The sequence below is a fragment of the Octopus sinensis genome, unplaced genomic scaffold, assembly GCF_006345805.1.
Source record: "Octopus sinensis unplaced genomic scaffold, ASM634580v1 Contig12226, whole genome shotgun sequence".
Taxonomy (NCBI): Eukaryota; Metazoa; Mollusca; class Cephalopoda; order Octopoda; family Octopodidae; genus Octopus; species Octopus sinensis.
The window spans coordinates 37,501-47,500 of record NW_021832575.1 but is presented as its reverse complement, the minus strand read 5'-3'; the positions used below and the strand labels follow the sequence as shown (position 1 = coordinate 47,500).

Below are 10,000 nucleotides of genomic sequence, written 5' to 3'. Positions count from 1 at the left end.
GTTTTAATGCCCTCTTTTTTGTTTGCGTTTTTGTTCATTTATATTATATATATATATATATATATATATATATATATATATATATATATATATATATATATATAATATATATATATATATATATATATCATGAAATGTGTGTGTGAGAGAGAGAGAGTAGAGAGCGAGGGAGAGAGACAAAGAGATGGAATAGGTTGAAGGGAGGAAAAATGAATCCCTCACCCACGCTTGGCCCGAATATAAGGCAACAGGAGCAACAGGTTTTTCAAACCCTGTTCCCCAAAACCTCCACTGTCCCAACCTGATGTATTCACCATTGGGTGATCGATAGGTCCTAACGACGCTAATAAAACCATTTCCATTTCTATTGTAGTATATCAGAGCCTCAATTGGATCGTTTGATCTGCTAAACATTGCAAGCAAATCTCCCTCAAATCATAACTCTAGTATAATATCACATCAATGTATTACACCGACGTTGCTGAGGTCGTTTAGTCACAGATCAAGCTTTAATCAAGCAGCCCATTGATAGAATCCAGCCGTAACCATCACGTCATTGCAGGACAGTGAAGAAGTACGTCCTAATAATGCATCCTCCTGTTTTAAAACCGGCAGGCAGTGTTGAGGGAGATTTACTTGTTATTTCAAGCAGACTGGGTGACCAGGTTGAGACATTGACAGATCTGACTGGCATTCGAAGTCGTTCCGTTCACAATATTCGAACCAACCATTCAAGGATGGCTTGAATGGTTCGTTGGTACGGTGAAGTTCTGGGAACTGGATTTAAAATATGATCTCCCTTCTCAGTGATATTCGAACCACAGATTACCCCTCCACCCCACTATTCTATCATTCTTTTCTAATATTTCCATCTCTTAATTGTTTACTCTCTCTCTCTTTCTTTCTCTCTGTCGTATATGTGCGCATGTCTATCTATCTATCTATCTATCTATCTATCTATCTATCTATCTATCTATCTATCTATCTATCTATCTATCTATCTATCTATCTATCTATCTATCTATCTATCTATCTATCTATCTATCTATTAATGCGTATATGTGTGTGTGCACGCGCATGCGTGTGCAAACGAACGCATAGGTCGCCAGTGGGATAGTTTTGGCAATTTCTGACGAGCACCAAACCTTGAAGCTCCATGCAAATATAATTACTGTATAACATTTAGTTTAATTTTGCATTTTTCTTTCTTTTTTTTTGCAAAATTAGTTTGTTAATGGTTTTAATGACTGAGAAACCCCTCGGTCAACTTACACACACACACACACACACACACACAATCATTTAAACTGAAAAAAGATATCGGAGAGGAGGCGTGAAGTTCGATTCTTCTTTCGATTTATTCAGAGTAATTACAAAGTGATTATTTTGAATAACTCGTAAGACAAAATAACAATATATCTTGGTGTGTGTTGTGTGTGCGTGTGTGAGTACTCAATATGTGTAAATAAATATATACAGAAACACAAATATTTGTGTGTATGTATATATTTGTGTACACATATATGTATACATATACATATCTTCATCTAAACACACACATGTTGCATGCATATAGTAATACACAAATGTGTTTAATTTAATACATCATTAATAAAATATTTGTTTATAATTAACTTTTTGGACGTATGTGTGTGTGTGTGTGTATGTATATGTGTGTGTGTATGCGTGCGTGCATGCTTGTATTAGTGAGTGCGTGTGTATGTGCATGAGTGCTCTTGTAGTATGTATGTGTATGTGTGCATCTATGTAGGTATGCATGTACACATGTATGTACTCATGCATGTACGTACATATGTATTATACGATTATATATATGTGTGTGTGTGCAATGCATGTTGCTATTGTTCTTCAGTACGCACTGGAAATTGCAATAACTGAACCGCAACCAAAAAATTAATTTAAGAATCGAAACGACATTTTGTTTTTTGTTTTTTTCACACGAGCAACGATGACAATGGCGATGACCACAAAACCACCATCATTATCATCATCATCAACAACAACAACAACAACAACGTTAACCTCAACAGCAGCAGCAGCCGTCCAAGAATTTGGACCTGGAGATCTCCATTTCCAGTGACTTCGAGGGCCACCTCCCAGTGGTGTCGGGCGTCAACGAAGAGCCCTCGACTACAACAAGACGACCAAATTTCTTTTTTCCAAGGTCTGGGGTCTCCCGCCCCTAAGTCCTAGACCATCACCTAATCACCCTTACCCGTCTTGTTGCTTACAACAACAACAACAACAACAACAACAGCAGCAGCAACATAGTCGCGACAACACTTGAGCAACATGTGACTTCTTACGTCTGCACATAATCCTTTCACGAAACAACAACGACGCCAACAGCAACAACATTTCCACGGCATTATTAGTTGTAATGGGGGTCTTTTCGGTAAACGGAGAAAAGATCAACAAAAATCTACTTCACAATAAATACGCGGCCATTTCCCCGTCACCGCTTTACATCAAATACGTTTTATGAGTAAAATCTCCGCCTTTCATCCTTATCTTTGCACCTCGCTTCTCATCCAAATATTTCTTAGTTTTTAACCTTCGTCTATTTTTTTTTTCTTTTGATGGTTTTTTGTGCTGAGTCATTTGAAAACAGGAAGTGGTTGTTCATCACAGGTAAATCGGTGTGCCCTTCTTGATTGGGGCATATATAACAAAGTGGGAAAGCAAAACCATGCGAATGACACGTGTAACCGGTCGGCTGCGTGATTGACATATGTCACGGGGTAAAATAAATCACGTAGAGGTCACATGATCGATGCAGGTGATTGATGAATACCTGACACAGGAGGTTTAACCATGTGTGACTGGCGACTGAACCATATGCCAATTGGAAGCAACTTCATTAACACATGCCATGTGACTGGTGATTTAATCATCTGATTGACACATGATTAATTCATGTCGATTAATCAACAAGATCACTACATGCAACTGGTAAGTTAACTACAAGACTACCATATGTAACACGTGGTTTAATCACATGGCTGGCATATGTCCTTAACTGGTGACTTAAGTACATGTGTTACACGTGTAACAAGTAATTTTACTATATGAACACATGCAGCCATTTGGCCGACAGCATAAGACAGTATAACACCCTTCGCTGACAGTATGACGTTCGTCCTTCATATTTCTGAAGACGAGCAGATTAGCAGCTTTACTCTTCGTGGGTCCTGAGGTGGCTTGTTGGGCTAGTATTGGCATAAAACCCATGGTCAAGTAAAATAAAAAAATAAATGCACCCTTTTAAAGCCTAGCCAGGCTCATGGGCCTGGTTTCCCGGTTTCAATGGCGTATGTGTTCCCCAGCTGGACGGGACGCCAGTCCATTGCAGCGTTACTCATTTTTGCCAGCTGTGCGGACTGGAGCAACGTGAAATGAAATGTTTTGTTCAAGAACACAACGCGTCGCCCGGTCCAGGAATCGAAACTACAATCTTACGATCATGGTGCTGACACCCTAACCACTAAGCCACGCGCCTCCACATGGTTACAGTAGATCACTCGCTATTAGAATCAGGATTCATGCAGCCCTCCTCTCTTTAGTTCCTCTCATCATTTCCGATTCCGAGTGCTGTACTCCAGAGTACACGGCACTTCGCCACAGTGAGCGATCTAGAGCAATATGTTCTCAAGAGTTATCAATATAACTACCGAGTTGACGGTACAACCATTTAGTTGGCAATGTAACCTCTCGAATGGTAACTACAGTGATTCTGTAACTACGTAGTTAATGATATAACTAAGGAGTTGACAATGTGGCCATTCGGTTGATAATATAATGATAGTTGACAGTATGACAACTCTTAGCTGACAGTATATTTACTTAGATGACAATATAAACAGTTGACATAATAACCATTTCGTTGACGATACAATTACTTGTTTGACAGTATAAACATTTAGTTGACAAAGCATACACTTGGTTGACATTGACAATATGACCATTTTGATAATGTTCCCACGCTTAGTTGACAGTATAAAAGTAGTTAACAGTGTAACCAGTTAGTTGTCAATACAACCATTCAGTTAAGGCTGCGAGCTGGCAGAAACGTTAGCACGCCGGGCGAAATGCTTAGCGGTGTTTTGTCTGTCTTTACGTTCTGAGTTCAAATTCCGCCGAGGTCAACTTTACCTTTCATCCTTTCGGGATCGATAAATCAAGTTCCAGTTGCGTACTGGGGTCGATCTAATCGCCTGCCCCCCTCCCCCAAAATTTCAGGCCTTGTGCCTAGAGTAGAAAAGAATATAACCACTCAGTTCGTATTTTACCACTTATTTGACAATATAACCAATTAAACGACCATATACTCTCTTAGTTGACAGTATAACCCCTCTTACTTAACAATGTAAGCACTTAGCTAACAGTATACACAATTAGTTGGCAATGTAACTACTTAGTTGATTGAATAGCCACATTGTTAACAATAACATTGCGTTGACAATATAACCACTGTTAATTGACAATGTAATCACAGTAGACTGTAACCATTTAATTGACAATCTAACCACACAATTAACAATATATAGACACTCAATTGACAGCTTAGTTAACAGTATAAACACTCTAGTAACTATATAACCATTCGGGTGGCTCTATTGCTTAGGTGACAATATATCCATTTGTGTTAATACATAACGCTTTTGTTGACTATATAATAACCACTTGAGTGACCATTCAACCACTCGAGTGACTGTATAACCACATCGAGGACTGTGTACGCGTGTGAAAGGCTATATAACAACATGGGTGACTTATACAGTCACTCGAGAGACTATAAAAACGAACTGTGCCTCTGTATTGCCATATTATTTATAATTGTTTTAAAATTAGGCGCAAGACTAGGCAGCGAGCTGGGTGAATCGTAACCATACCGGACAAAATGGTTAGCGGCATTTCTTCCGGCTCTTAACGTTCTGAGTTCAAATACGACCGAGGTCGACTTTGCCTTTCATCTCTTTTGGGGCCGATAAAATAAGTACCAGTTGAGAAATGGGGTCGATGTAATAATCCACTAGCCCTTTTCCCATAAAATTTCAGGCCTTGTGGCAATAGTAGAATGAGAAAAAAAAAACAACAAAAAAAAACTAAGAACAAAGCCTCTACATGGTTGATAGTATAACCACATGCGTGAATAAAACGTTATATGTTGTGTGAAAGGGAAAATATAATGATTTGCCAAGCAGTATGACAAATTATGAGAAACTAAATCTATTTGTCTGTCTCTATGACTAAATAAGTTGTATATAACAAGAGCCAAGGTGGTTGGGTGCTTGACATGGTCTCTCGGCCCGTTTAGAAATAGCAGCCAAACATCCATAAAATCACACTCAACTGCTTTAAAAAAAAATTTGGGAGGCGGTGGTGTATTTAGTCCCAGATACAGTATGTCTGAAAGAAAGAGTGGGGATGGTCAGTCAGGACGGAAAAGTCTTTGATCATAGTTGAGATGGATCATAGTCGACCTGAGGCTAAACAGCAATCAGTTGTACCGCAAAATAAACCGATTCATCGACTTTTTGACATCTGTTGGGAATATTTACTGTTGAATGAAAACTGACGAAAAACGTAAACAATTGCGTCGATATATGAATGTACTGGATCTATTATACACATGTGCATATACACGTGTGTATATATATGTATGTACACACACACACACACACATACGTGTAGGTGCAGGCAGGGGGTTGTGGTAAGAAGCTTGCTACCCAACCCCATGATTACGTGTTCAATCTCACTGCTTGGCAGCTTGGGCAAGTGTCTTCATTTATGTATCCCTGACAAAAGCCTTGCGAGTGGATTTAGTAGACGTAAACTAAAAGAAACGTGTCGCGCATATATTATATACAGGTTAAACTAAAGATATATATATATGTATAGGAGTGTGTGTGCGTGTTTTTGTGTTTGTCCGTCGACACCGCTTGACAACCGATATTGGTTCGTTTACATCCTCGTAACTTAGCGGTTCAGCAAAAAAAAAAGACTAGGCTTAAGAAAGTACTGTGGGGTGGGGGGGGGGCGATTTGCTCGATAAACGCTTCAAGCGGTGCCCCAGCATGGCCGCACTTTAATGACTGAAACAAGTAAAATAGAGATAAATATATATACACACACACACACATATATATATATATATATATGTATAGAGTGTGTGTGGTGTGTGTTTGTGTGTGTTCCTCGGCACCGCTTGACAACCGATATTAGTTCGTTTACGTCCTCGTAACTTAGCGGTTTAGCAAAAAAAAAAGACAGGCTTAAAAGAAAAGTATGGGGGGGGGTCGATTTGCTCGACTAAACACTTCAAGGCGGTGCCCCAGCATGGCCACACTCTAATGACTGAAACAAGTAAAATATAGAAGATAAAATATATATACACACCACACACACACATAATATATATATATATGTGTGTGTGTGTGTATGGGCGTGAACTCGTAAAAGTCACACACACATACACATATATATATATATATATATATAGTTATCCGTAATAATGAAGGGTGAAATTAATTAATTTGGAAAAGTATCAATTACACCAGTGTCTCGGCATGTAAAGGCCTCATTTGAGGAAAATAAGTAAGTAATACTAAGCAATAAGGGTTCAGCAAAGAATGGCCTTACCACATACGAATTTAGAAATAGCAGTCAAAGGGTATAGCATTTCTTCTATAAAAGGGAGATCTCATATATTATAGAGAGAGAGAGAGAGACACACATACATACATACATGCATATAGTCATGTATTTATGTGATTGTGTGTGTTATTTTGGCCATCTTTCTCTTTCTCTTCTCTGCGTGTGTATATTGTGTCTGCGACTAGATGACTATGTAATAAGACATTTTGGTAACTCTTGTAACCATGAACTCCGAAGTACTGTTATAGCGAGTATATATACAAACGTGTTTAAATTTACGACCAAAAAACTAACAGTACAATGACCCTTCGCTGCACATCACGTGGATTACATATCTTTGATATGTGTTGAAACACATGGTTAAAAGTTTATAAACACACACACGCACATACACACACACACACACATACACATATACACACACATATACATACAAGTGAAGAAAATTGTTTGAAGACAAGCAAGCTGCTAGGGTTGTATAGAACTAGTTAATCAGAACATTACCCATAAGACTTTGGAGAACGGTACATAGACGGTGCCAAGGCTGTACGGTCTAAACACATATAAAAGACAGATATGCATATACATGTATATACACACACACACCTCGATATGATAGCAATCGAAGACACTGGAATAACAATATATATATAGTATATATATATATATATATATATATATATATATATATATATATATATATATAATATAGCGAGAGAGAGAGAGAGAGACATACAAACATACAGCATATGCATATACATCATGTATTCATGTGATGTGTGTGTTCTATTTTGGCCATTTTCTCTTTCTCTTCTCTGCGTGTGTATATTGTGTCTGCGACTAGATGACTATGTAATAAGACATTTTGGTAACTCTTGTAACCATGAACTCCGAAGTACTGTTATAGCGAGTCTATATACAAACGTGTTTAAATTTACGACCAAAAAACTAACAGTACAATGACCCTTCGCTGCACATCACGTGGATTACATATCTTTGATATGTGTTGAAACACATGGTTAAAAGTTTATAAACACACACACGCACATACACACACACACACATACACATATACACACACATATACATACAAGTGAAGAAAATTGTTTGAAGACAAGCAAGCTGCTAGGGTTGTATAGAACTAGTTAATCAGAACATTACCCATAAGACTTTGGAGAACGGTACATAGACGGTGCCAAGGCTGTACGGTCTAAACACATATAAAAGACAGATATGCATATACATGTATATACACACACACACCTCGATATGATAGCAATCGAAGACACTGGAATAAACAATATATATATAGTATATATATATATATATATATATATATATATATATATATATATATATATATAATATAATATATATATATATATTATATTATAATATACATCCACACACACACACACACACACACAAACACACGTTATGGCTATATATGCACGCACACTTGTAGAACAGTCGTATATACACGCTGCTAAAATAATGGTAGAAAGACATACAACTCTACACAAATGCATGAGAAATATATACACAGTATTATATAAAAACGTAACAAATCTATGTAGTAATATATAAATGTATAACAAATACATACATAAATGATAATATATAAATTATATAAATACATAACTGGGTTGTCAATGAATGAAACAGTAATCAATAAAAAGAAAAAACAAGCGAAAAATATGTCATTGGAACAAATAAAGTTTCGACAAAGTTTTTTTTTTTTTTAATACACCTGTTTCGTCCTGCCTGTTAGGACACACACACACGCGCCTATAAATATACATATGTTTATATATATATATATGTGTAAATATATGTTTATATATATAATATATATATATATATATATATATATATATATATATATATATATTTAACATATATTTACACACATATATATATATATGTAAGTATATACATACATATGCATAGACAGCTTAATGACAAAAAAACTTTTTTTTTTTTAAATAAAAAATATCACTTCTTCATTCACCCTTAGATATTAGACACCAAAATGCTGAAACCAAAGGTAACAAGTGCCCGAATTATCAAAACACACACACTAACACACCCACGAAACGAGTAATCCATCGTGTTTTGTCAACAAAATCTGAAGTTGTGTTTTAGCTTTTCACACGTAAAATAAGTCGAGTAATTTTCTTTTTATAATATGATAACAAAATGTAAATGATACTTTTTTTTACTCCACAACTATTAATTTAATAACGAAAATGCTATTTTCTTTCCACCACCAACCAACCCCAACTACGCAAAATATCATGTAAGTCGATGATATTTAAACTTTTAATGTTATTATCATTATCATTATTATTCTTTTGTGTTTAGAACTAAAACCAAGTTTTGGATTAACAAAGAGTTTAAACAGAGTTTTGTTAATTCATTTTGGGAAATGTTTTTGTTTTTAACTCCTTCGAAGTTGTGAGGAAGAAAATAAAAGTTTTTGTTTTTACTTTTTAACTTCTTTTACACTTTCAAGGCTTTGAATACAAAACATTTCGGATTAAATGAACAAGGAATATATTGAATAAAGTTTTGAAGTTTACTTACATTTGGGTGACCTCCGATTCTGAGGTACTGCTCGCCGTATCGTCTGCCATAGCGACCATGTGTAAATTGTCCAAAATGTTGCTAGGGTCATCCCAACAGTCATTCGACGCCGAAGAACAGGAACTAGTATGATCCATGTATTGGTTATCCAGATCCTGTTGGTTCTGTAGATCTCCATAAATCGGTGGTGCTGGCGGTACTTTTGGTGCCGTAACATCCTCAACGAGTTGGTCACAATCCCCAGCATCTGACTCGGGGCAGGGCTGCGGAACTCTTTGGTAATGTCCATTATTTGCAGATCCAAGGAAACTGCTGTATCCTCCGTTACCGAGACTGTCCGTGGAAGCGGACAGGTCGGAGGCATTGATAACAGGAGGGTCCGGCGGTGGAGGGAGCATACTACTGCTGTGTGGTCGCTGCGACCCTTTTTTGCTATTGCTCGGGCTCCGACGTCCTTTGTCTCGGCGACTGTTCGACGTTGGGGCCGTACTGTTTGATCCGGACGTCCCTCCGTACAGGAGACCGTTACTGCCCCTCATGTTTAGTCTGTAAGGGGCTGTAATGGTCCGCCGAGGAAGGGATGTAAATGTGTGTGTGTGTGTACTGTATGTTAGAAGAGTCTTACTGTCCTAACAAACTCAAGTGGACTTATTTGTGGACGTCACAAACTCTCTGACAACAATCAGAGTTCTCTTACTTTTAATAATGCCACCACCACCGTTTTTCAAACTGACTG

The 10,000-nt window shown here is 37.3% G+C and overlaps 1 protein-coding gene across 1 annotated transcript in view; it reads right to left on the bottom strand.

Annotated features, from left to right (window-relative positions):
• Positions 1-10,000, bottom strand: part of LOC118761328 — a gene marked incomplete at its 3' end in the record, with an annotated part of 10,856 nt that overhangs the window by 82 nt on the left and 774 nt on the right. Inside the window, exons 1-2 of the mRNA XM_036499152.1 lie at positions 9,265-10,000; positions 8,957-8,961 (exon numbers count right to left, since the gene is read on the bottom strand). The exon at positions 9,265-10,000 is cut by the window's right edge and continues 774 nt beyond it. Of these exons, the coding sequence (XP_036355045.1) occupies positions 8,957-8,961; positions 9,265-9,803 (544 nt within the window). The remainder of the gene's footprint in view (positions 1-8,956; positions 8,962-9,264) is intronic.